The sequence below is a fragment of the Anomaloglossus baeobatrachus genome, chromosome 10 (assembly GCF_048569485.1).
Source record: "Anomaloglossus baeobatrachus isolate aAnoBae1 chromosome 10, aAnoBae1.hap1, whole genome shotgun sequence".
NCBI classification, from domain to species: Eukaryota; Metazoa; Chordata; class Amphibia; order Anura; family Aromobatidae; genus Anomaloglossus; species Anomaloglossus baeobatrachus.
In genome coordinates, this window is record NC_134362.1 from 3,532,081 (window position 1) to 3,558,465 (window position 26,385).

The window sequence follows — 26,385 nt, forward strand, 5'->3', positions numbered from 1 at the left end:
CATCACTATCCACTCCTCTGTATGTTAGTGTGGACGATGCCATCATCAGCATCACTATCCACTCCTCTGTATGTTAGTGCGGAACGATGCCATCATCAGCATCACTATTCCACTTCCTCTGTATGTTAGTGTGGACGATGCCATCATCAGCATCACTATCCACTCCTCTGTATGTTAGTGTGGACGATGCCATCATCAGCATCACTATCCACTCCTCTGTATGTTAGTGTGGACTGATGCCATCATCAGCATCACTATCCACTCCTCTGTATGTTAGTGTGGACGATGCCATCATCAGCATCACTATCCACTCTCTGTATGTTAGTGCGGACGATGCCATCATCAGCATCACTATCCACTCCTCTGTATGTTAGTGCGGATGATGCCATCATCAGCATCACTATCCACTTCCTCTGTATGTTAGTGTGGACGATGCCATCATCAGCATCACTATCCACTCCTCTGTATGTTAGTGCTGGACGATGCCATCATCAGCATCACTATCCACTCCTCTGTATGTTAGTGTGGACGATGCCATCATCAGCATCACTATCCACTCCTCTGTATGTTAGTGTGGACGATGCCATCATCAGCATCACTATCCACTCCTCTGTATGTTAGTGCGGACGATGCCATCATCAGCATCACTATTCCACTCCTCTGTATGTTAGTGCGGTACGATGCCATCATCAGCATCACTATCCACTCCTCTGTATGTTAGTGCGGACGATGCCATCATCAGCATCACTATCCACTCCTCTTGTATGTTAGTGCTGGACGATGCCATCATCAGCATCACTATCCACTCCTCTGTATGTTAGTGCTGGACGATGCCATCATCAGCATCACTATCCACTCCTCTGTATGTTAGTGTGGACGATGCCATCATCAGCATCACTATCCACTTCCTCTGTATGTTAGTGTCGGACGATGCCATCATCAGCATCACTATCCACTCCTCTGTATGTTAGTGCGGACGATGCCATCATCAGCATCACTATCCACTCCTCTGTATGTTAGTGCGGACGATGCCATCATCAGCATCACTATCCACTCCTCTGTATGTTAGTGTGGACGATGCCATCATCAGCATCACTATCCACTCCTCTGTATGTTAGTGTGGACTGATGCCATCATCAGCATCACTATCCACTCCTCTGTATGTTAGTGCGGACGATGCCATCATCAGCATCACTATCCACTCCTCTGTATGTTAGTGCGGACGATGCCATCATCAGCATCACTATCCACTTCCTCTGTATGTTAGTGTCGGATGATGCCATCATCAGCATCACTATCCACCTCCTCTGTATGTTAGTGCGGACGATGCCATCATCAGCATCACTATCCACTCCTCTGTATGTTACTGTGGACGATGCCATCATCAGCATCACTATCCACTCCTCTGTATGTTAGTGCGGACGATGCATCATCAGCATCACTATCCACTCCTCTGTATGTTAGTGCTGGATGATGCCATCATCAGCATCACTATCCACTCCTCTGTATGTTACTGTGGACGATGCCATCATCAGCATCACTATCCACTCCTCTGTATGTTAGTGCGGACGATGCCATCATCAGCATCACTATCCACTCCTCTGTATGTTAGTGTGGATGATGCCATCATCAGCATCACTATCCACTCCTCTGTATGTTAGTGCGGACGATGCCATCATCAGCATCACTATCCACTCCTCTGTATGTTAGTGTGGACGATGCCATCATCAGCATCACTATTCCACTCCTCTGTATGTTAGTGTGGACGATGCCATCATCAGCATCACTATCCACTCCTCTGTATGTTAGTGCGGACGATGCCATCATCAGCATCCACTCCTCTGTATGTTAGTGTGGACGATGCCATCATCACTATCCACTCCTCTGTATGTTAGTGCGGATGATGCCATCATCAGCATCACTATCCACTCCTCTGTATGTTAGTGCGGACGATGCCATCATCAGCATCACTATCCACTCCTCTGTATGTTAGTGCGTATGATGCCATCATCAGCATCACTATCCACTCCTCTGTATGTTAGTGTGGATGATGCCATCATCAGCATCACTATCCACTCCTCTGTATGTTAGTGCGGATGATGCCATCATCAGCATCACTATCCACTCCCTCTGTATGTTAGTGTGGACGATGCCATCATCAGCATCACTATCCACTCCTCTGTATGTTAGTGTGGACGATGCCATCATCAGCATCACTATCCACTCTCCTCTGTATGTTAGTGTGGATGATGCCATCATCAGCATCACTATCCACTCCTCTGTATGTTAGTGCGGACGATGCCATCATCAGCATCACTATCCACCTCCTCTGTATGTTAGTGTGGACGATGCCATCATCAGCATCACTATCCACTCCTCTGTATGTTAGTGTGGATGATGCCATCATCAGCATCACTATCCACTCCTCTGTATGTTAGTGCGGACGATGCCATCATCAGCATCACTATCCACTCCTCTGTATGTTAGTGTGGACGATGCCATCATCAGCATCACTATTCAACTCCTCTGTATGTTAGTGCGGATGATGCCATCATCAGCATCACTATCCACTCCTCTGTATGTTAGTGTGGACGATGCCATCATCAGCATCACTATTCCACTCCTCTGTATGTTAGTGCGGACGATGCATCATCATCACTATCCACTCCTCTGTATGTTAGTGCGGATGATGCCATCATCAGCATCACTATCCACTCCTCTGTATGTTAGTGTGGACGATGCCATCATCAGCATCACTATCCACTCCTCTGTATGTTAGTGTGGACGATGCCCATCATCAGCATCACTATCCACTCCTCTGTATGTTAGTGCGGATGATGCCATCATCAGCATCACTATCCACTCCTCTGTATGTTAGTGCGGACGATGCCATCATCAGCATCACTATCCACTCCTCTGTATGTTAGTGCTGGACTGATGCCATCATCAGCATCACTATCCACTCCTCTGTATGTTAGTGCGGACGATGCCATCATCAGCATCACTATCCACTCCTCTGTATGTTAGTGTGGACGATGCCATCATCAGCATCACTATCCACTCCTCTGTATGTTAGTGCGGACGATGCCATCATCAGCATCACTATCCACTCCTCTGTATGTTAGTGTGGACGATGCCATCATCAGCATCACTATCCACTCCTCTGTATGTTAGTGCGGACGATGCCATCATCAGCATCACTATCCACTCCTCTGTATGTTAGTGCGGACGATGCCATCATCAGCATCCACTCCTCTGTATGTTAGTGTGGACGATGCCATCATCAGCATCCACTCCTCTGTTATGTTAGTGTGGACGATGCCATCATCACTATCCACTCCTCTGTATGTTAGTTCGGATGATGCCATCATCAGCATCACTATCCACTCCTCTGTATGTTAGTGTTGGACGATGCCATCATCAGCATCACTATTCCACTCCTCTGTATGTTAGTGCGGACGATGCCATCATCAGCATCACTATCCACTCCTCTGTATGTTAGTGTGGACGATGCCATCATCAGCATCACTATCCACTCCTCTGTATGTTAGTGTGGACGATGCCATCATCAGCATCACTATTCCACTCCTCTGTATGTTAGTGCGGATGATGCCATCATCAGCATCACTATCCACTCCTCTGTATGTTAAGTGCGGACGATGCCATCATCAGCATCACTATCCACTCCTCTGTATGTTAGTGTGGACGATGCCATCATCAGCATCACTATTCCACTCCTCTGTATGTTAGTGCGGATGATGCCATCATCAGCATCACTATCCACTCCTCTGTATGTTAGTGTGGATGATGCCATCATCAGCATCACTATCCACTCCTCTGTATGTTAGTGTGGACGATGCCATCATCAGCATCACTATCCACTCCTCTGTATGTTAGTGCGGACGATGCCATCATCAGCATCACTATTCCACTCCTCTGTATGTTAGTGTGGATGATGCCATCATCAGCATCACTATCCACTCCTCTGTATGTTAGTGTCGGACGATGCCATCATCAGCATCACTATCCACTCCTCTGTATGTTAGTGTGGACGATGCCATCATCAGCATCACTATCCACTCCTCTGTATGTTAGTGCGGATGATGCCATCATCAGCATCACTATTCCACTCCTCTGTATGTTAGTGCGGACGATGCCATCATCAGCATCACTATCCACTCCTCTGTATGTTAGTGTGGACGATGCCATCATCAGCATCACTATCCACTCCTCTGTATGTTAGTGCGGACGATGCCATCATCAGCATCACTATTCCACTCCTCTGTATGTTAGTGTGGACGATGCCATCATCAGCATCACTATTCCACTCCTCTGTATGTTAGTGTGGACGATGCCATCATCAGCATCACTATCCACTCCTCTGTATGTTAGTGTGGACGATGCCATCATCAGCATCACTATCCACTCCTCTGTATGTTAGTGCGGATGATGCCATCATCAGCATCACTATCCACTCCTCTGTATGTTAGTGTCGGACGATGCCATCATCAGCATCACTATTCCACTCCTCTGTATGTTAGTGCGGATGATGCCATCAGCAGCATCACTATCCACTCCTCTGTATGTTAGTGTGGACGATGCCATCATCAGCATCACTATCCACTCCTCTGTATGTTAGTGTGGACGATGCCATCATCAGCATCACTATCCACTCCTCTGTATGTTAGTGTGGACGATGCCATCATCAGCATCACTATCCACTCCTCTGTATGTTAGTGCGGACGATGCCATCAGCATCACTATCCACTCCTCTGTATGTTAGTGCGGACGATGCCATCATCAGCATCACTATCCACTCCTCTGTATGTTAGTGTAGACCGATGCCATCATCAGCATCACTATCCACTCCTCTGTATGTTAGTGTGGATGATGCCATCATCAGCATCACTATCCACTCCTCTGTATGTTAGTGCGGGACGATGGCCATCATCAGCATCACTATCCCACTCCTCTGTATGTTAGTGCGGATGATGCCATCATCAGCATCACTATTCCACCTCCTCTGTATGTTAGTGTGGATGATGCCATCATCAGCATCAACTATCCACTCCTCTGTATGTTAGTGCTGGACGATGCCATCATCAGCATCACTATCCACTCCTCTGTATGTTAGTGTGGACGATGCCATCATCAGCATCACTATCCACTCCTCTGTATGTTAGTGTGGATGATGCCATCATCAGCATCACTATCCACTCCTCTGTATGTTAGTGCGGACGATGCCATCATCACAGCACTCCACTTCCACTGTATGTAGTTAGTGCGGATGATGCCATCATCAGCATCACTATTCCACTCCTCTGTATGTTAGTGTGGACGATGCCATCATCAGCATCACTATCCACTCCTCTGTATGTTAGTGTGGACGATGCCATCATCAGCATCACTATCCACTCCTCTGTATGTTAGTGCGGACGATGCCATCATCAGCATCACTATCCACTCCTCTGTATGTTAGTGTGGACGATGCCATCATCAGCATCACTATCCACTCCTCTGTATGTTAGTGTGGACGATGCCATCATCAGCATCACTATTCCACTCCTCTGTATGTTAGTGCTGGACGATGCCATCATCAGCATCACTATCCACTCCTCTGTATGTTAGTGTGGACGATGCCATCATCAGCATCACTATCCACTCCTCTGTATGTTAGTGTGGACGATGCCATCATCAGCATCACTATCCACTCCTCTGTATGTTAGTGCGGACGATGCCATCATCAGCATCACTATCCACTCCTCTGTATGTTAGTGCTGGACGATGCCATCATCAGCATCACTATCCACTCCTCTGTATGTTAGTGTGGACGATGCCATCATCAGCATCACTATTCCACTCCTCTGTATGTTAGTGCGGACGATGCCATCATCAGCATCACTATCCACTCCTCTGTATGTTAGTGTGGATGATGCCATCATCAGCATCACTATTCCACTCCTCTGTATGTTAGTGTGGACGATGCCATCATCAGCATCACTATTCCACTCCTCTGTATGTTAGTGCGGGACGATGCCATGATCATCAGCATCACTATCCACTCCTCTGTATGTTAGTGCTGGACGATGCCATCATCAGCATCACTATTCCACTCCTCTGTATGTTAGTGTGGATGATGCCATCATCAGCATCACTATCCACTCCTCTGTATGTTAGTGTGGACGATGCCATCATCAGCATCACTATCCACTCCTCTGTATGTTAGTGTGGACGATGCCATCATCAGCATCACTATCCACTCCTCTGTATGTTAGTGCGGACGATGCCATCATCAGCATCACTATCCACTCCTCTGTATGTTAGTGCGGACGATGCCATCATCAGCATCACTATCCACTCCTCTGTATGTTAGTGTGGACGATGCCATCATCAGCATCACTATCCACTCCTCTGTATGTTAGTGTGGACGATGCCATCATCAGCATCACTATCCACTCCTCTGTATGTTAGTGCGGACGATGCCATCATCAGCATCACTATCCACTCCTCTGTATGTTAGTGTGGACGATGCCATCATCAGCATCACTATCCACTCCTCTGTATGTTAGTGCGGACGATGCCATCATCAGCATCACTATCCACTCCTCTGTATGTTAGTGCGGACGATGCCATCATCAGCATCACTATCCACTCCTCTGTATGTTAGTGTGGACGATGCCATCATCAGCATCACTATTCCACTCCTCTGTATGTTAGTGCGGACGATGCCATCATCAGCATCACTATCCACTCCTCTGTATGTTAGTGCGGACGATGCCATCATCAGCATCACTATTCCACTCCTCTGTATGTTAGTGTGGATGATGCCATCATCAGCATCACTATCCACTCCTCTGTATGTTAGTGTGGACGATGCCATCATCAGCATCACTATCCACTCCTCTGTATGTTAGTGCGGACGATGCCATCATCAGCATCACTATTCCACTCCTCTGTATGTTAGTGTGGATGATGCCATCATCAGCATCACTATCCACTCCTCTGTATGTTAGTGTGGACGATGCCATCATCAGCATCACTATCCACTCCTCTGTATGTTAGTGCGGACGATGCCATCATCAGCATCACTATTCCACTCCTCTGTATGTTAGTGTGGACGATGCCATCATCAGCATCACTATTCCACTCCTCTGTATGTTAGTGTGGACGATGCCATCATCAGCATCACTATCCACTCCTCTGTATGTTAGTGCGGACGATGCCATCATCAGCATCACTATCCACTCCTCTGTATGTTAGTGCGGACGATGCCATCATCAGCATCACTATTCCACTCCTCTGTATGTTAGTGTGGACGATGCCATCATCAGCATCACTATCCACTCCTCTGTATGTTAGTGCGGACGATGCCATCATCAGCATCACTATCCACTCCTCTGTATGTTAGTGTGGACGATGCCATCATCAGCATCACTATCCACTCCTCTGTATGTTAGTGCGGATGATGCCATCATCAGCATCACTATCCACTCCTCTGTATGTTAGTGTGGACGATGCCATCATCAGCATCACTATCCACTCCTCTGTATGTTAGTGTGGATGATGCCATCATCAGCATCACTATCCACTCCTCTGTATGTTAGTGCGGACGATGCCATCATCAGCATCACTATTCCACTCCTCTGTATGTTAGTGTGGACGATGCCATCATCAGCATCACTATCCACTCCTCTGTATGTTAGTGCGGACGATGCCATCATCAGCATCACTATCCACTCCTCTGTATGTTAGTGTGGACGATGCCATCATCAGCATCACTATCCACTCCTCTGTATGTTAGTGTGGACGATGCCATCATCAGCATCACTATCCACTCCTCTGTATGTTAGTGTGGACGATGCCATCATCAGCATCACTATCCACTCCTCTGTATGTTAGTGCGGACGATGCCATCAGCATCACTATCCACTCCTCTGTATGTTAGTGCGGACGATGCCATCATCAGCATCACTATCCACTCCTCTGTATGTTAGTGCGCACGATGCCATCATCAGCATCACTATTCCACTCCTCTGTATGTTAGTGCGGATGATGCCATCATCAGCATCACTATCCACTCCTCTGTATGTTAGTGCGGACGATGCCATCATCAGCATCACTATCCACTCCTCTGTATGTTAGTGTGGACGATGCCATCATCAGCATCACTATCCACTCCTCTGTATGTTAGTGTGGACGATGCCATCATCAGCATCACTATCCACTCCTCTGTATGTTAGTGTGGACGATGCCATCATCAGCATCACTATCCACTCCTCTGTATGTTAGTGTGGACGATGCCATCATCAGCATCACTATCCACTCCTCTGTATGTTAGTGCGGACGATGCCATCATCAGCATCACTATCCACTCCTCTGTATGTTAGTGTGCACGATGCCATCATCAGCATCACTATCCACTCCTCTGTATGTTAGTGTGGACGATGCCATCATCAGCATCACTATCCACTCCTCTGTATGTTAGTGCGGACGATGCCATCATCAGCATCACTATCCACTCCTCTGTATGTTAGTGTGGATGATGCCATCATCAGCATCACTATCCACTCCTCTGTATGTTAGTGTGGATGATGCCATCATCAGCATCACTATCCACTCCTGTATGTTAGTGTGGACGATGCCATCATCAGCATCACTATCCACTCCTCTGTATGTTAGTGTGGACGATGCCATCATCAGCATCACTATCCACTCCTCTGTATGTTAGTGCGGACGATGCCATCATCAGCATCACTATCCACTCCTCTGTATGTTAGTGTGCACGATGCCATCATCAGCATCACTATCCACTCCTCTGTATGTTAGTGTGGACGATGCCATCATCAGCATCACTATCCACTCCTCTGTATGTTAGTGCGGACGATGCCATCATCAGCATCACTATCCACTCCTCTGTATGTTAGTGTGGATGATGCCATCATCAGCATCACTATCCACTCCTCTGTATGTTAGTGTGGATGATGCCATCATCAGCATCACTATCCACTCCTGTATGTTAGTGTGGATGATGCCATCATCAGCATCACTATCCACTCCTCTGTATGGTAGTGTGGATGATGCCATCATCAGCATCACTATCCACTCCTCTGTATGTTAGTGTGGACGATGCCATCATCAGCATCACTATCCACTCCTCTGTATGTTAGTGCGGACGATGCCATCATCAGCATCACTATCCACTCCTCTGTATGTTAGTGCGGACGATGCCATCATCAGCATCACTATTCCACTCCTCTGTATGTTAGTGCGGACGATGCCATCATCACTATCCACTCCTCTGTATGTTAGTGTGGATGATGCCATCATCAGCATCACTATCCACTCCTCTGTATGTTAGTGTGGATGATGCCATCATCAGCATCACTATCCACTCCTCTGTATGTTAGTGTGGACGATGCCATCATCAGCATCACTATCCACTCCTCTGTATGTTAGTGTGGACGATGCCATCATCAGCATCACTATCCACTCCTCTGTATGTTAGTGCGGACGATGCCATCATCAGCATCACTATTCACTCCTCTGTATGTTAGTGCGGACGATGCCATCATCAGCATCACTATCCACTCCTCTGTATGTTAGTGTGGACGATGCCATCATCAGCATCACTATCCACTCCTCTGTATGTTAGTGCGGACGATGCCATCATCAGCATCACTATCCACTCCTCTGTATGTTAGTGTGGACGATGCCATCATCAGCATCACTATCCACTCCTCTGTATGTTAGTGCGGATGATGCCATCATCAGCATCACTATTCCACTCCTCTGTATGTTAGTGCGGATGATGCCATCATCAGCATCACTATTCACTCCTCTGTATGTTAGTGTGGACGATGCCATCATCAGCATCACTATCCACTCCTCTGTATGTTAGTGTGGACGATGCCATCATCAGCATCACTATCCACTCCTCTGTATGTTAGTGCGGACGATGCCATCATCAGCATCACTATCCACTCCTCTGTATGTTAGTGTGGACGATGCCATCATCAGCATCACTATCCACTCCTCTGTATGTTAGTGCGGATGATGCCATCATCAGCATCACTATTCCACTCCTCTGTATGTTAGTGTGGATGATGCCATCATCAGCATCACTATCCACTCCTCTGTATGTTAGTGCGGATGATGCCATCATCAGCATCACTATTCCACTCCTCTGTATGTTAGTGCGGACGATGCCATCATCAGCATCACTATCCACTCCTCTGTATGTTAGTGCGGATGATGCCATCATCAGCATCACTATTCCACTCCTCTGTATGTTAGTGCGGATGATGCCATCATCAGCATCACTATCCACTCCTCTGTATGTTAGTGCGGATGATGCCATCATCAGCATCACTATCCACTCCTCTGTATGTTAGTGCGGACGATGCCATCATCAGCATCACTATCCACTCCTCTGTATGTTAGTGCGGATGATGCCATCATCAGCATCACTATCCACTCCTCTGTATGTTAGTGCGGATGATGCCATCATCAGCATCACTATTCCACTCCTCTGTATGTTAGTGCGGACGATGCCATCATCAGCATCACTATCCACTCCTCTGTATGTTAGTGCGGACGATGCCATCATCAGCATCACTATTCCACTCCTCTGTATGTTAGTGCGGATGATGCCATCATCAGCATCACTATCCACTCCTCTGTATGTTAGTGCGGACGATGCCATCATCAGCATCACTATCCACTCCTCTGTATGTTAGTGCGGACGATGCCATCATCAGCATCACTATTCCACTCCTCTGTATGTTAGTGTGGACGATGCCATCATCAGCATCACTATCCACTCCTCTGTATGTTAGTGTGGACGATGCCATCATCAGCATCACTATCCACTCCTCTGTATGTTAGTGTGGACGATGCCATCATCAGCATCACTATCCACTCCTCTGTATGTTAGTGTGGATGATGCCATCATCAGCATCACTATTCCACTCCTCTGTATGTTAGTGTGGACGATGCCATCATCAGCATCACTATCCACTCCTCTGTATGTTAGTGTGGACGATGCCATCATCAGCATCACTATCCACTCCTCTGTATGTTAGTGCGGACGATGCCATCATCAGCATCACTATCCACTCCTCTGTATGTTAGTGCGGACGATGCCATCATCAGCATCACTATCCACTCCTCTGTATGTTAGTGCGGACGATGCCATCATCAGCATCACTATTCCACTCCTCTGTATGTTAGTGTGGACGATGCCATCATCAGCATCACTATTCCACTCCTCTGTATGTTAGTGTGGACGATGCCATCATCAGCATCACTATCCACTCCTCTGTATGTTAGTGTGGACGATGCCATCATCAGCATCACTATCCACTCCTCTGTATGTTAGTGTGGACGATGCCATCATCAGCATCACTATCCACTCCTCTGTATGTTAGTGTGGACGATGCCATCATCAGCATCACTATCCACTCCTCTGTATGTTAGTGTGGATGATGCCATCATCAGCATCACTATCCACTCCTCTGTATGTTAGTGTGGATGATGCCATCATCAGCATCACTATCCACTCCTCTGTATGTTAGTGTGGATGATGCCATCATCAGCATCACTATCCACTCCTCTGTATGTTGGAGCACACTGAATAGTCTGTGGGAGGAGGTGGAGGTCCCAGAGGAGGATGAGGAAGGGGATGACATTTCCTGTAAGGTCTGAACAGGCGGGTGTCACGGGAGGGTGGAGTCCATGGACCAAGGCGGGTTCATGGTAACAGATAAAATGGTGGTGAAGGTGCCGGAGCTGAGGAACAAATGGAGGCGAAAGAGGTAATGGGCGCAGAATATTCCGGAGAAAAAGATATTGATCCCGTCTCTTTTGTCCATGGTTGGTGGAAGGAGACGGAGGAGACCAGCTTCAGTGTTACCCCTACAGCAACACAACATGGACTTGGACTGCACGGAAGCGTCCGACACGTGAGCGCCATCTTACTGCACTATCTGCAACATGATGTCCATATTGTTAGGATTAGAAATATTGCTGACTACTGGGTGACCACTCTGTGAGATCCACGGTACAAGAGTCAATTTACCAAGATGCTTCCACCCCTGGAAAGGGACACACGGATGCTGGAGTATGGAAACTTGCTTGTAGACCATCTTAACAGTAGTTTTCCACAGGACAGCAGGGAGGCACACAGCGTACATGGCAGATCTAGAATTCCAACCATGGGAACGTCGCGTCCTCAACACAGAAGCAGCAGCAGCAGTTTAAGTGCCAGAAGCAGTTTCTGTGATTTTTTTTTTTTGGACACATTTTTTACACCATCGCATGCACCAGCAGAACAAGGTAGACGTCTGACACATAGTGAATGACTGGAGAGGATGGTGCAGGAGTATCTAGAGCTCAACGTCGATGCCATAAGGGGGGGATTGGACCTGTTTGTATTTTGGTTTTCAGGAATGTAAGAGTAGCCTGAGCTCTCCAGCCACGGCTTGGCTGTTTTGGCCTGCCCGGCAGCAAGCGTTCTCTCAGAACGTGTCTTCAGCGCTGCTGGTGGTGGATTGATGGATAATGGCAGCCGCCTGTCCTCTCAAAGCATAGACTGCCTAACTGTCATAAAGATGAGCAAGTCGTGGATGTCCAGTGACTTTGCCACCCCAGTCCCAGACTGTGCAGATTAGGTGATGGTGTTGTTTCAGGCTTCTGTGGGCAAGAGGCCTACACCTGTCTGTCATCCTGCTGTCTTATGGTCAAGGTAGAAATGCTGGTTCAGGCTTTGTTGCAGGGCCGGTCCCACTCATCCAGCTTACGGCGTTGGACTATATGTAGCTTGTGCCAATTGTTGCCTGACCTTAATTTTTGGAAATGTGGAGACTCCAAGTAGGATCTCAAAATTGTGTCTTGTCTGTAGTGCCAGGGTTCTGTGAACAAGAGGCCTACGCCTGTCACTCATGCACATCTTGATTTTTTAAATGAAAATGCAAGGCCATATCCTGTGTGTTGCATGGACCATACCACCCTGCAGTGCAAACACTATGTGGGGCAACTGATGCCAGTCTCCTGCTGTTTGCCTGAATGGTTTTTAAATATCAAGACTCCAAGATAGGTCTCCAAGTTGTGTCTTGTCTGTACTGGCAGGGGCATGGGAGCACCAGCCCTACACCTGTCTCTCATCCACCTCTATATTTCTTATGTCAATAGTCTAGGAAACTAATAGCTATGCCAAAACAGAGTGGCTGCACTGTAAAACTTATTTTTGCTTTTCAACGCCCCCCCCCCCCCCCAAAGGTGTTTTTATCTGCCTTAGGTTTGGCCTCCCGTTGAATCTAATGGGGTTCGAAAAGGTTTGTTTGACGAATGTGGCGTTTGTTGGGTAAGGCTCGGCAAACTGAACTATAAAAGTTTTGCTCATCTTTGTCAGCTCTCAGATTGCAGGAGATAAGACTAGTGATCCTGGCATTCAGTCCTGGCGACGCTGGCAATCTATCCTAGTGATGCAGGCGATTGATGTTGGTGATCTTGCGAATGCTGGCAATCAATCCTGGCAAAGCTGGCGATCTGTCCTGGTGACGCTGGCGATCTATCTTTGCGATCCTTGCGACGCTGTTGATCTCTCCTGGTGACGCTGGCAATCATCGCTCTGAGGTTACCTACATGACATGTCTGGCCACTCTCCACGTGCGTCTGTAGAGTGGAGGACAGAGGAGGCCTCTGCCATTTGGGGTGACTTTGGATGTGACCACCACACCTCCTATACTCAGTCGGCAGCATCCTCACAGAGCTGACTGTTATGATTCAGTGACAGAGGAGGATCAGAAAAAGGACAAAACTCAGAAACCCAAAAAATAACCAGAGTGGCTGTAACCTTAACAGACTGCAGACCTTATACTGACACCCAACTAGAAGTAGCCGTGGGGCGAGCCTACGATGACCTGGTCACCTCGACACAGCTGGAGAACTAAATATTCTTACAGAGAGAAATATTAGAAAAGCTAATCTGCCTCGGAGCAGTCTCCAAAGATATAGATAGCCCCCCACATGTAAAGACTACGGTGATATAGGAAAACACAATACGTAGCTAGAGAATAGATTCAGCAAAGATGAGGCCCAAACTATCTGTATAGGAAAGAGCACTGTCTGCAGCATCCATAAAAACCCTAGTAAATACCAGTGTAAGGGACGTCCTGAGGTATGATGAGAATTATGACATTTAGTCATGTCAGTCAGCTACTCCAGGATGTCGCCCCCTCCCTTCCTGCTGCTTGGAGACCCAGCAAATGTAAAACTCAAGGTGTCAAAATCCAATTAGGATAGCTCTTGAACCAGCACACCCCCCGCGGAGTGAATTGCTCTACACAGGAGGGGGGAGGGAAGCTCCAGGTTTATAACCTAACTTCAAACATCTCCAGGCGATTTGGAACCTTCAGAAGAGTTTCAATTCACAACAACAAAAATGAGGGTCATATGTTCTGTGTGAGAAGCTCAGGGGCAGAGCTAGGCTGGGAAATATAACGTTAGATTATTCTCAGCTAGCAGCAGGGGGAGGGAATTCCCAGCCAGGATGATGTCACGAGGGGGGCCGTATGAGCCCAAGACAGAACAGATAAAAGTTAGGCACATTGATCTGCGCATCGTCTTTACTCGGGGGTCATGCATACTATACACATGTGAGGAAGTCCATGAAACCCTGGTCAAACGGTGCCCCCCTGCGGCCAGACGCTTAAGGTAACTGCTTGGTAACTGCTTCATCTGGCTCTGTTTGTGACCACGTCTTATCTGTAAATGTATTCTGACATATATATATATTAAATTCCATATTGTAGCATCTAGTGTACCCTTAAGGCGATTAAATATATATAATTTAATCTTGGGCTGTTCTGTTATCTCGATCCTGAATTCCACGTTTGTGGGCTCGGCGTAATAGTTATCATAATCGATTGGTGGCAGCAAGTTTATGCCAAGGATCATTGTGGGGATATCAGTGAGATCTGGGGAGGATTAGATATATTCTGCCCTCAGGAGTCAAGGGAATATATACCTTACTCTCACCGGGAACCATTCAATCATCGGCATAGTAGAATAGCGGCCTCCTTGCTTATTGTCTGGCAATTCCATAATTGGCCTGACTATAATAGGGGCACTAGAGAGCGAGTCACGTGCTCTGTCGGGTGGAGAGGGGGGTGTAACGTACACTTCCTCCCCCTTTTCCTGACAACCAGCACACCTGATGTGGAAAAATACTGAGTCTACACAGGCTCTCCCCCACTATATCAGTACTCTGGTGTTACTGTGATCCAAGAAAAACACTGATATAGAGGGACTGAATTTAGTACCAAGCATAACAAAACACAATACATAGCAGAACATGGAGCAAGGTACACGGATACTGCCAGCAGGGAATGATCCAACTCCACCAAGAACTCCACACAGGCAAAATAACAAGAAAGTGAAAACCATAAGCAGAGGTACAAAGACTAACTTATCTGAGAGGAGTTCTGGTAGACACAGAGAAAAGGGCTGGTTTCAACATGTCTTTAGCACACAGGATATACATTGTGCACCGGCAAGAAACAGGAGGAACTACTCAGTTATATAGGCCCATTCTGAATGGTCTGATTGCCAATCCTCCTCAGCTGTCTGTTTCCCATTCAGCAAGTCAACTGCGTTACCAGCACTGACCACAAGAGGGAGCCCCAAACTGGAATCTAATTCAAATGTATTCACAACAGCTGACATCAGGGGGGGAGCTGTGGGCAGGGGCCTTGAGTCCTCTGGGAAATGAGCCAGCATTGTTTGTGGCCACGCTGTCACTTCCTCATCTGCTGTGATCTCGTGATCTGCACTTGTGTGTACGGACGCCTGATGTGTGACTTGTGTGCGCGGCAGCGGCTCTGTGCAGGTCACAGTATACTGACAACCAGAGGCTGGAGGGGGCAGGGAACGCTCGTCACTGCCGTCATCCACCACGGTTGTGTGTGTGTGTATGTGTGTGTGTGTGTGTGTGTGTGTGTGTGTGTGTGTGTATGTGTGTGTATTATATTTACTTACATAATACAGGCTACTAGCTATAGAATAAAATGTTGGATGCAGGCTGTGTATATATAAAATAGAGGCTTCTGACTGCATATACAGTGGGAATGGAAAGTATTCACACCCCTTTAAATTTTTCACTGTTTCATTGCAGCCATTTGGTATTTTTTGTCATTAATGTGCACTCTGCCCCCATCCCTCATCTTTACAGAAAAAAACAGAAATGTAGAAATGTTTGCAAATTTATTAAAGAAAAACTGAGATCACACGGTCATAAGTATTCAGCCCCTTTGCTCAGTATAACACACGGTCATAAGTATTCAGCCCCTTTGCTCAGTATATCACATGGTCATTATTCAGCCCCTTTGCTCAGTATAACACATGGTGATAAGTATTCAGACCCTTTGCTCAGTATAACACATGGTGATAAGTATTCAGCCCCTCTGCTCAGTATAACACATGGTGATAAGTATTCAGACCCTTTGCTCAGTATAACACATGGTGATAAGTATTCAGCCCCTCTGCTCAGTATAACACATGGTGATAAGTATTCAGCCCCTCTGCTCAGTATAACACATGGTGATAAGTATTCAGCCCCTCTGCTCAGTATAACACATGGTGATAAGTATTCAGCCCCTCTGCTCAGTATAACACATGGTGATAAGTATTCAGCCCCTTTGCTCAGACCCTCATATGTAAGTCCCATGCTGTCCATTTCCTTGTGATCCTCCTTGAGACGGTTCTCCTCCTTCATTGGAGTGCAGCTGAGTGTAATTACACTGATAGGACGTGATTTGAAAAGGCTTTACATTTATTTACATTTTGCCCTGCGGCGTGTGCGTGCGCTGTGTTGAAGTGAACATATAGAAGGACACGCTCAGTGTTATCTTGTGAATATATAATATGTATCTGCTCTCAGGACTTCTTCTTTCTTCTTCTTTCTTCTTTTTTCTTCTTTTTTCTTCTTTTTTCTTCTTTTTTCTTCTTTTTTCTTCTTTTTTCTTCTTTTTTCCTCTTTTTTCTTCTTTTTTCTTCTTCTTTCTTCTTTTTTCTTCTTTCCTCTTCTTCTTTCTTCTTTTTTCTTCTTTTTTCTTCTTTTTTCTTCTTTTTTCTTCTTTTTTCTTCTTCTTTCTTCTTTTTTCTTCTTTCCTCTTCTTCTTTCTTCTTTTTTCTTCTTTCCTCTTCTTCTTTCCTCTTCTTCTTTCTTCTTTCATCTTCTTTCTTCTTTCCTCTTCTTCTTTCTTCTTCTTCTTTCTTCTTTCTTCTTCTTCTTCTTCTTCTTCTTTCCTCTTCTTCTTCTTTCCTCTTCTTCTTCTTTCCTCTTCTTCTTCTTTCCTCTTCTTCTTTCTTCTTCTTTCCTCTTCTTCTTTCTTCTTCTTTCCTCTTCCTCTTTCTTCTTTCCTCTTCTTCTTTCTTCTTTCCTCTTCTTCGTTCCTTTCCTTCTTTCCTCTTCTTCTTTCCTTTCCTTCTTTCCTCTTCTTCTTTCCTTTCCTTCTTTCCTCTTCTTCTTTCTTCTTCTTCTTTCTTCTTTCTTCTTCTTCTTCTTCTTCTTCTTTCCTCTTCTTCTTCTTTCCTCTTCTTCTTCTTTCCTCTTCTTCTTCTTTCCTCTTCTTCTTTCTTCTTCTTTCCTCTTCCTCTTTCTTCTTTCCTCTTCCTCTTTCTTCTTTCCTCTTCTTCTTTCTTCTTTCCTCTTCTTCGTTCCTTTCCTTCTTTCCTCTTCTTCTTTCCTTTCCTTCTTTCCTCTTCTTCTTTCCTTTTCTTCTTTCCTCTTCTTCTTTCTTCTTCTTCTTTCTTCTTCTTCTTTCTTCTTCTTCTTTCTTCTTCTTCTTTCTTCTTCTTCTTCTTCTTCTTTCCTCTTCTTCTTTCCTCTTCTTTCCTCTTCTTCTTTCCTCTTCTTTTTTCCTCTTCTTTCCGCTTTCCTCTTCTTCTTTCTTCTTTCCTCTTCTTCTTCTTTCCTCTTCTTCTTTCTTCTTTCCTCTTCTTCTTTCCTCTTCTTCTTTCTTCTTTCCTCTTCTTTCTTCTTTCCTCTTCTTCTTTCTTCTTTCCTCTTCTTCTTTCTTCTTTCCTCTTCCTCTTTCTTCTTTCCTCTTCTTCTTCTTTCCTCTTCTTCTTCTTTCCTCTTCTTCTTCTTTCCTCTTCTTCTTCTTTCCTCTTCTTCTTCTTTCCTCTTCTTCTTCTTTCCTCTTCTTCTTCTTTCCTCTTCTTCTTCTTTCCTCTTCTTCTTCTTTCCTCTTCTTCTTCTTCTTTCCTCTTCTTCTTCTTTCCTCTTCTTCTTCTTTCCTCTTCTTCTTCTTTCCTCTTCTTCTTCTTCTTTCCTCTTCTTCTTCTTCTTTCCTCTTCTTCTTCTTTCCTCTTCTTCTTCTTTCCTCTTCTTCTTTCTTCTTTCCTCTTCTTCTTTCTTCTTTCCTCTTCTTCTTTCTTCTTTCCTCTTCTTCTTTCTTCTTTCCTCTTCTTCTTTCTTCTTTCCTCTTCTTCTTTCTTCTTTCCTCTTCTTCTTTCTTCTTTCCTCTTCTTCTTGTTTCCTCTTCTTCTTTCTTCTTTCTTCTTTCCTCTTCTTCTTCTTTCCTCTTCTTCTTCTTTGCTCTTCTTCTTTCTTCTTTCCTCTTCTTCTTCTTCTTTCCTCTTCTTCTTTCTTCTTTCCTCTTCTTTCTTCTTTCCTCTTCTTTCTTCTTTCCTCTTCTTCTTTCTTCTTTCCTCTTCTTCTTCTTTCCTCTTCTTCTTCTTTCCTCTTCTTCTTCTTTCCTCTTCTTCTTTCCTCTTCTTCTTCTTTCCTCTTCTTCTTCTTTCCTCTTCTTCTTCTTTCCTCTTCTTCTTTCTTCTTTCCTCTTCTTCTTTCTTCTTTCCTCTTCTTCTTTCTTCTTTCCTCTTCTTCTTTCCTTTCCTTCTTTCCTCTTCTTCTTTCCTCTTCTTCTTTCCTCTTCCTCTTTCTTCTTTCCTCTTCCTCTTTCTTCTTTCCTCTTCCTCTTTCTTCTTTCCTCTTCTTCTTTCTTCTTTCCTCTTCTTCTTTCTTCTTTCCTCTTCTTCTTTCTTCTTTCCTCTTCTTCTTTCTTCTTTCCTCTTCTTCTTTCTTCTTTCCTCTTCCTCTTTCTTCTTTCCTCTTCCTCTTTCTTCTTTCCTCTTCTTCTTTCTTCTTTCCTCTTCTTCTTTCCTTTCCTTCTTTCCTCTTCTTTCCTCTTCTTCTTTCCTCTTCTTCTTTCTTCTTTCCTCTTCTTCTTTCTTTCCTCTTCTGCAGGCTGAAGATGAGGAGACGCCCATTGACCTCCACAGACACTTGGCCCTGCTGGACAGGCCGTTCAAGGAGCCGGTGACACGGTAATGTCCTCAATGTCGTCTTATGCTTCAGAGCCCGTGCTTCGTGGTGGGGAGGGATCTCATGAGCTGCTGTTGGTGTCGGGTGGGGGGCCACACATAAGCTGCTGGTTGTTCGTGGGGGGGAACGGGATTCAAGAGCTGCTGTCGGGGGAGGGCACATGACAACTGAGCCCCTATGGGGAGATCTGAGGAGACGAGTTGTCAGCGCTCTCCATCCAGCGCCCCCGGCTCTTGAAGAGCTCGTCCTGGAGATGGAGGAAGATGGAGGTGGTATTGTGTCCCTGGCTTGTAAGAAGCCTCGGAGCCGTCCTCACACGTCCTGCGCCGCACACAATACTGGATGTAGCAGAGTCTGGTGCGCGGCGCTCATCACTGCAGCAATAATCTGAGGGCAGCGCAGGAGTCTGTATGACCGACCTGTGATTATCATCGCTGTCCTGTTATGGGGGCAATGTTCTGTAACACTCACAATTGTTCCTATGCTCTGTGACAAATTGATGAAAATCAGATTTTTCAGCCCAATGCATGAAATGTGTGTAATGTCCATCTATCTGTGTACCTGACTGCTGTGTATATACCTCTATACTATATTTCTATGTATACAGTTGAACCCAGACGTTTTTCCCTCCGCTCTCTATACAGACACATCTGCAGGTTTTCCCTCCTCTCTCTATAGACACATCTGCAGGTTTTCCCTTCGTTCTCTATACAGACACATCTGCAGGTTTTCCCTCCTCTCTCTATAGACACATCTGCAGGTTTTCCCTTCGCTCTCTATACAGACACATCTGCAGGTTTTCCCTCCTCTCTCTATAGACACATCTGCAGGTTTTCCCTTCGCTCTCCTATACAGACACATCTGCAGGTTTTCCCTCCTCTCTCTATAGACACATCTGCAGGTTTTCCCTTCGCTCTCTATACAGACACATCTGCAGGTTTTCCCTCCTCTCCCTATACAGACACATCTGCAGGTTTTCCCTTTGCTCTCTATACAGACACATCTGCAGGTTTTTCCCTCCGCTCTCTATACAGACACATCTGCAGGTTTTCCCTCCACTCTCTATACAGACATATCTGCAGGTTTTCCCTCCGCTCTTTATACAGACACATCTGCAGGTTTTCCCTCCTCTCTCTATACAGACACATCTGCAGGTTTTCCCTTCGCTCTCTATACAGACACATCTGCAGGTTTTTCCCTCCGCTCTCTATACAGACACATCTGCAGGTTTTTCCCTCCGCTCTCTATACAGACATATCTGCAGGTTTTTCCCTCCACTCTCTATACAGACACATCTGCAGGTATTTCTCCTCTGCTCTCTATACAGACACATCTGCAGGTATTTCTCCTCTGCTCTCTATACAGACACATCTGCAAGTTTTTACCTCCGCTCTCTATACAGACACATCTGCAGGTTTTTACCTCCGCTCTCTATACAGAGACATCTGCAGGGTTTTCTCCCGTTTTATTAGGGACCAAATACCAGAATAATGAGAGAGAATGTTTTCAGGCATTTTTATTACTTTCTGCACAATGAGACGCTTCCATACAGTAAAGCTGGTGTCACACACAGCGACGACGACAACGACATCGCTGCTACGTCACCATTTTCTGTGACGTTGCAGCGACGTCCCGTCGCTGTCGCTGTGTGTGACATCCAGCAACGACCTGGCCCCTGCTGTGAGGTCGCCGGTCGTTGCTGAATGTCCAGCTTCATTTTTTGGTCGTCGCTCTCCCGCTGTGACACACACATCGCTGTGTGTGACAGCGAGAGAGCGACGAAATGAAGCGAGCGGGGAGCAGGAGCCGGCGTCTGGCAGCTGCGGTAAGCTGTAACCAGCGTAAACATCGGGTAACCAAGGGAAGACCTTTCCCTGGTTACCCGATATTTACCTTCGTTACCAGCCTCCGCCCTTGCTGTCAGTGCCGGCTCCTGCTCTCTGCACATGTAGCTGCAGTATACATCGGGTAATTAACCCTATGTGTACTGTAGCTAGGAGAGCAAGGAGCCAGCGCTAAGCAGTGTGCGCGGCTCCTGCTCTCTGCACATGTAGCTGCAGTATACATCGGGTAATTAACCCTATGTGTACTGTAGCTAGGAGAGCTAGGAGCCAGCGCTAAGCAGTGTGCGCAGCTCCCTGCTCTCTGCACTGTGACATGTAGCTGCAGTACACATCGGGTAATTAACCCTATGTGTACTGTAGCTAGGAGAGCAAGGAGCCAGCGCTAAGCAGTGTGCGCAGCTCCCTGCTCTCTGCACTGTGACATGTAGCTGCAGTACACATCGGGTTAATTAACCCGATGTGTACTGTAGCTAGGAGAGCAAGGAGCCAGCGCTAAGCAGTGTGCGCGACTCCCTGCTCTCTGCACATGTAGCGTCGTTATGATCGCTGCTGCGTCGCTGTGTTTGACAGCTAAGCAGCGATCATAGCAGCGACTTACAAGGTCGCTGTTACGTCACCGAAAATGGTGACGTAACAGCGATGTCGTTGTCGCTATGTGTGAACCCAGCTTAAGAGTACTGTGCCTTGACACAATATGGGACCGCCCATATGATGATGTCATGTCTTTGGAAGCTTCTGATAGGTTTATTGGCAACATCTGAGTTAATTACAGACACACCTGTGGATGTATTGTAATGCACACCTGACACACACGGCTTCTTTGTGAAGCATTATGGGAAAGGCAAAAGAAATCAGCCAAGATCTCAGGAGGTGAATTGTGGACTTGCACGAGTCTGGTTCATCCTTGGGTGCAATTTCCAGATACCTGAAGGTGCCTCATTCATCTGTACAAACAATTATACGCAAGTACAAACAAGATGTGAATGTCCAGCCATCACACCGCTCAGGAAGGAGACAGGTTCTGTGTACCAGAGATGAATGTGCTTTGGTCAGACATGTGCAGATCAACCCAAGAACAAAAGCAAAACCTTGTGAAGAAGCTGGAGGAAGCTGGTAACATTGTGTCATTATCCACAAAGAGACAAGTAATGTATAAACATGGGTGGAAAGGCCACTCTGCAGGAAGAAGCCATTACTCCAAAAGACACAGAAAAAGCCAAATTAATGTTAGTAAATGTGCAAAGGAAGACAGACCTTAAGTTTTGGAGACGTCCTATGGTCTGACGAGACTAAAATTGATCTGTTTGGCCATAATGACCATCATTGTGTTTGGAGGTAAAAGAGAAAAGCTTGGAAGCCTAAGAACACCATCCCAACTGTGAGTCATGTGGGGTTGTTTTGCTGCAGGAGGGACCGGTGACTTCACAAAATAGATGTCATCATGAGGAAAGAAAATTATGTGGCAATACTGAGGAACATCTCAAGACATCAGCCAGGAACTTACAGCTTGGCCGGAAATGGGTCTTCCAGATGGACAATGACCCGAAGCTACTGACAAACTGGTTACAAAGTGGCTTAAGGATAACAAAGTTAGTGTTTCGGAGTGGCCATCATAAAACCCTGATCTCAGTCCTATTGATAATGTATGGGCAAAGCTGAAAAGTCCGGTGCAAGCGGCAACCTCCAAACATGGCTCAGCTCCACCAGATCGGTCAGGAGGAATCGCCCCAAATTCCACCAACTATTGTGAGAAGCTTCTGGAAGGATCCGAAACGTTTCCCCCAAATCACAGTGTTAAAGCAATGCCACCAAATACTAATGACATGGAGGGAACTGCACTGTGCACAGGAAGAAAAATGCCTGAAAACATTCTCTTTCACTCTCTCTCGTTGTCTCTCTCTCGTTGTCTCTCTCTCGTTGTCTCTCTCTCTCGCGCTCTCTCTCTCTCGCGCTCTCTCTCTCGCGCGCTCTCTCTCTCTCGCGCTCTCTCGCGCGCGCTCTCTATCGCGCTCTCTCTCGCGCGCTCTCTCTCTCGCGCTCTCTCTCGCGCTCTCGCGCGCTCACTCTCGCTCTCTCTCGCGCTCTCGCGTTCTCGCTCTTGCTCGCTCGTTCTCGTGCTCTCTCTCGTGCTCTCTTGTTCTCGTGCTCTCTCTCTCGTGCTCTCGCGCTCTCTCTCGCGCTCTCTCTCGCGCTCTCTCGCGCTCTCTCTCGCGCTCTCTCTCGCGCTCTGTCTCTCGCGCTCTGTCTCTCGCGCTCTGTCTCTCGCGCTCTGTCTCTCGCGCTCTGTCTCTCGCGCTCTGTCTCTCGCGCTCTGTCTCTCGCGCTCTGTCTCTCGCGCTCTGTCTCTCGCGCTCTGTCTCTCGCGCTCTGTCTCTCGCGCTCTGTCTCTCGCGCTCTGTCTCTCGCGCTCTGTCTCTCGCGCTCTGTCTCTCGCGCTCTGTCTCTCGCGCTCTGTCTCTCGCGCTCTGTCTCTCGCGCTCTGTCTCTCGCGCTCTGTCTCTCGCGCTCTGTCTCTCGCGCTCTCTCTCGCGCACGCTCTCTCGCGCTCTCTCTCTCACGCACGCTCTCTCGCGCGCGCTCTCTCTCGTGTTCTGGTGCTCTCTCTTGTTCTCGTACTCTCTCTCTCTCATGCTCTCGTGCGCTCTCTCTCGCGTGCTCTCTCTCGCGCGCTCTCTCTCTCGCGCTCTCTCGCGCGCTCTCTCTCGCGCGCTCTCTCTCGCGCTCTCTCTCTCTCGCGCTCTCTCTCTCTCGCGCTCTCTCTCGCGCTCTCTCTCTCTCGCGCTCTCTCTCTCTCGCGCTCTCTCTCTCTCGCGCTCTCTCTCTCTCGCGCTCTCTCTCTCTCGCGCTCTCTCTCTCTCGCGCTCTCTCTCTCTCGCGCTCTCTCTCTCTCGCGCTCTCTCTCTCGCGCGCTGTCTCGTTCTTGCTCGCTCGTTCTCGTGCTCCCTCTCATGCTCGTTCTCGTGCTCTCTCTCTCTCGTTCTCGTGCTCTCTCTCTCTCGTTCTCGTGCTCTCTCTCTCTCGTTCTCGTGCTCTCTCTCTCTCGTTCTCGTGCTCTCTCTCTCTCGTTCTCGTGCTCTCTCTCGTTCTCGTGCTCTCTCTCTCGTTCTCGTGCTCTCTCTCTCTCGTTCTCGTGCTCTCTCTCTCTCGTTCCCGTGCTCTCTCTCTCTCGCGCTCTCTCTCGCGCGCGCTGTCTCGTTCTTGCTCGCTCGTTCTCGTGCTCTCTCTCATGCTCGTTCTCGTGCTCTCTCTCTCTCGTTCTCGTGCTCTCTCGTTCTCGTGCTCTCTCGTTCTCGTGCTCTCTCGTTCTCGTGCTCTCTCGTTCTCGTGCTCTCTCGTTCTCGTGCTCTCTCGTTCCCGTGCTCTCTCTCTCGTTCCCGTGCTCTCTCTCTCGTTCTCGTGCTCTCTCTCTCGTTCTCGTGCTCTCTCGCTCGTTCTCGTGCTCTCTCGCTCGTTCTCGTGCTCTCTCTCGCTCGTTCTCGTGCTCTCTCTCGCTCGTTCTCGTGCTCTCTCGTTCTCGTGCTCTCTCTCGTTCTCGTGCTCTCTCTCTCTCGTTCTCGTGCTCTCTCTCTCTCGTTCTCGTGCTCTCTCTCGTTCTCGTGCTCTCTCTCGTTCTCGTGCTCTCTCGTTCTCGTGCTCTCTCTCATTCTTGTGCTCTCTCTCTCGTGCTCTCTCTCTCGTGCTCTCTCTCTCGTGCTCTCTCTCTCGCGCTCTCTCTCTCGCGCTCTCTCTCTCGCGCTCTCTCTCTCGCGCTCTCGCTCTCGTGCTCTTTCTCGTGCTCTCTCGTTCTCGTGCTCTTTCTCGTGCTCTCTCTCTCGTTCTCGTGCTCTCTCTCTCTCTCGTTCTCGTGCTCTCTCTCGTTCTTGTGCTCTCTCTCTCGTGCTCTCTCTCTCGTGCTCTCTCTCTCGTGCTCTCTCTCTCGTGCTCTCTCTCTCGTGCTCTCTCTCTCGCGCTCTCTCTCTCGTGCTCTCTCTCTCGCGCTCTCTCTCTCGCGCTCTCTCTCTCGCGCTCTCTCTCTCGCGCTCTCTCTCTCGCGCTCTCGCTCTCGTGCTCTCTCGTTCTCGTGCTCTTTCTCGTGCTCTCTCGTTCTTGTGCTCTTTCTCGTGCTCTCTCTCTCTCTCGTTCTCGTGCTCTCTCTCTCTCTCGTTCTCGTGCTCTCTCTCTCGTTCTTGTGCTCTCTCTCTCGTGCTCTCTCTCGTGCTCTCTCTCTCGTGCTCTCTCTCTCGTGCTCTCTCTCTCGTGCTCTCTCTCTCGTGCTCTCTCTCTCGCGCTCTCTCTCTCGCGCTCTCTCTCTCGCGCTCTCGCTCTCGTGCTCTCTCGTTCTCGTGCTCTTTCTCGTGCTCTCTCGTTCTCGTGCTCTTTCTCGTGCTCTCTCGTTCTTGTGCTCTTTCTCGTGCTCTCTCTCTCTCTCGTTCTCGTGCTCTCTCTCTCTCTCGTTCTCGTGCTCTCTCTCTCGTTCTCGTGCTCTCTCTCTCGTTCTCGTGCTCTCTCTCTCGTTCTCGTGCTCTCTCTCTCGTTCTCGTGCTCTCTCTCTCGTTCTCGTGCTCTCTCGTTCTCGTGCTCTCTCTCTCGTTCTCGTGCTCTCTCGTTCTCGTGCTCTCTCTCGTGTTCTCGTGCTCTCTCGTGTTCTCGTGCTCTCTCGTGTTCTCGTGCTCTCTCTCTCGTGCTCTCTCTCTCTCGTGCTCTCTCTCGTGCTCTCTCGTGCTCTCTCGCTCTCTCTCGTGCTCTCTCTCTCTCGCTCTCTCTCGTGCTCTCTCTCTCGTGCTCTCTCTCTCGCGCTCTCTCTCGCGCTCACGCTCTCTCGCCCTCTCTCTCTCGCGCACGCTCTCTCGCGCGCGCTCTCTCTCGTGTTCTGGTGCTCTCTATTGTTCTCGTACTCTCTCTCTCGTGCTCTCTCGCTCTTGCGCTCTCTCTCGTTCTCGTGCTCTCTCTCTCATGCTCTCGTGCGCTCTCTCTCGCGCGCTCTCTCTCGCGCGCTCTCTCTCGTGCTCTCTCTCTCGTGCTCTCTCTCTCGCGCTCTCTCTCTCGCGCTCTCTCTCTCGCGCTCTCTCTCTCTCGCGCTCTCTCTCTCGCGCGCTGTCTCGTTCTTGCTCGCTCGTTCTCGTGCTCTCTCTCATGCTCGTTCTCGTGCTCTCTCTCATGCTCGTTCTCGTGCTCTCTCTCTCTCGTTCTCGTGCTCTCTCTCTCTCGTTCTCGTGCTCTCTCTCTCTCGTTCTC

The 26,385-nt window shown here is 47.8% G+C and overlaps 1 protein-coding gene across 1 annotated transcript in view; it reads left to right on the forward strand.

Moving 5' to 3' along the window:
• Nucleotides 1–26,385, forward strand: part of PIK3C2A (phosphatidylinositol-4-phosphate 3-kinase catalytic subunit type 2 alpha) — a 164,911-nt gene that overhangs the window by 53,437 nt on the left and 85,089 nt on the right. Inside the window, 1 exon segment of the mRNA XM_075325707.1 lies at nucleotides 19,250–19,329. Within this exon segment, the coding sequence (XP_075181822.1) occupies nucleotides 19,250–19,329 (80 nt within the window).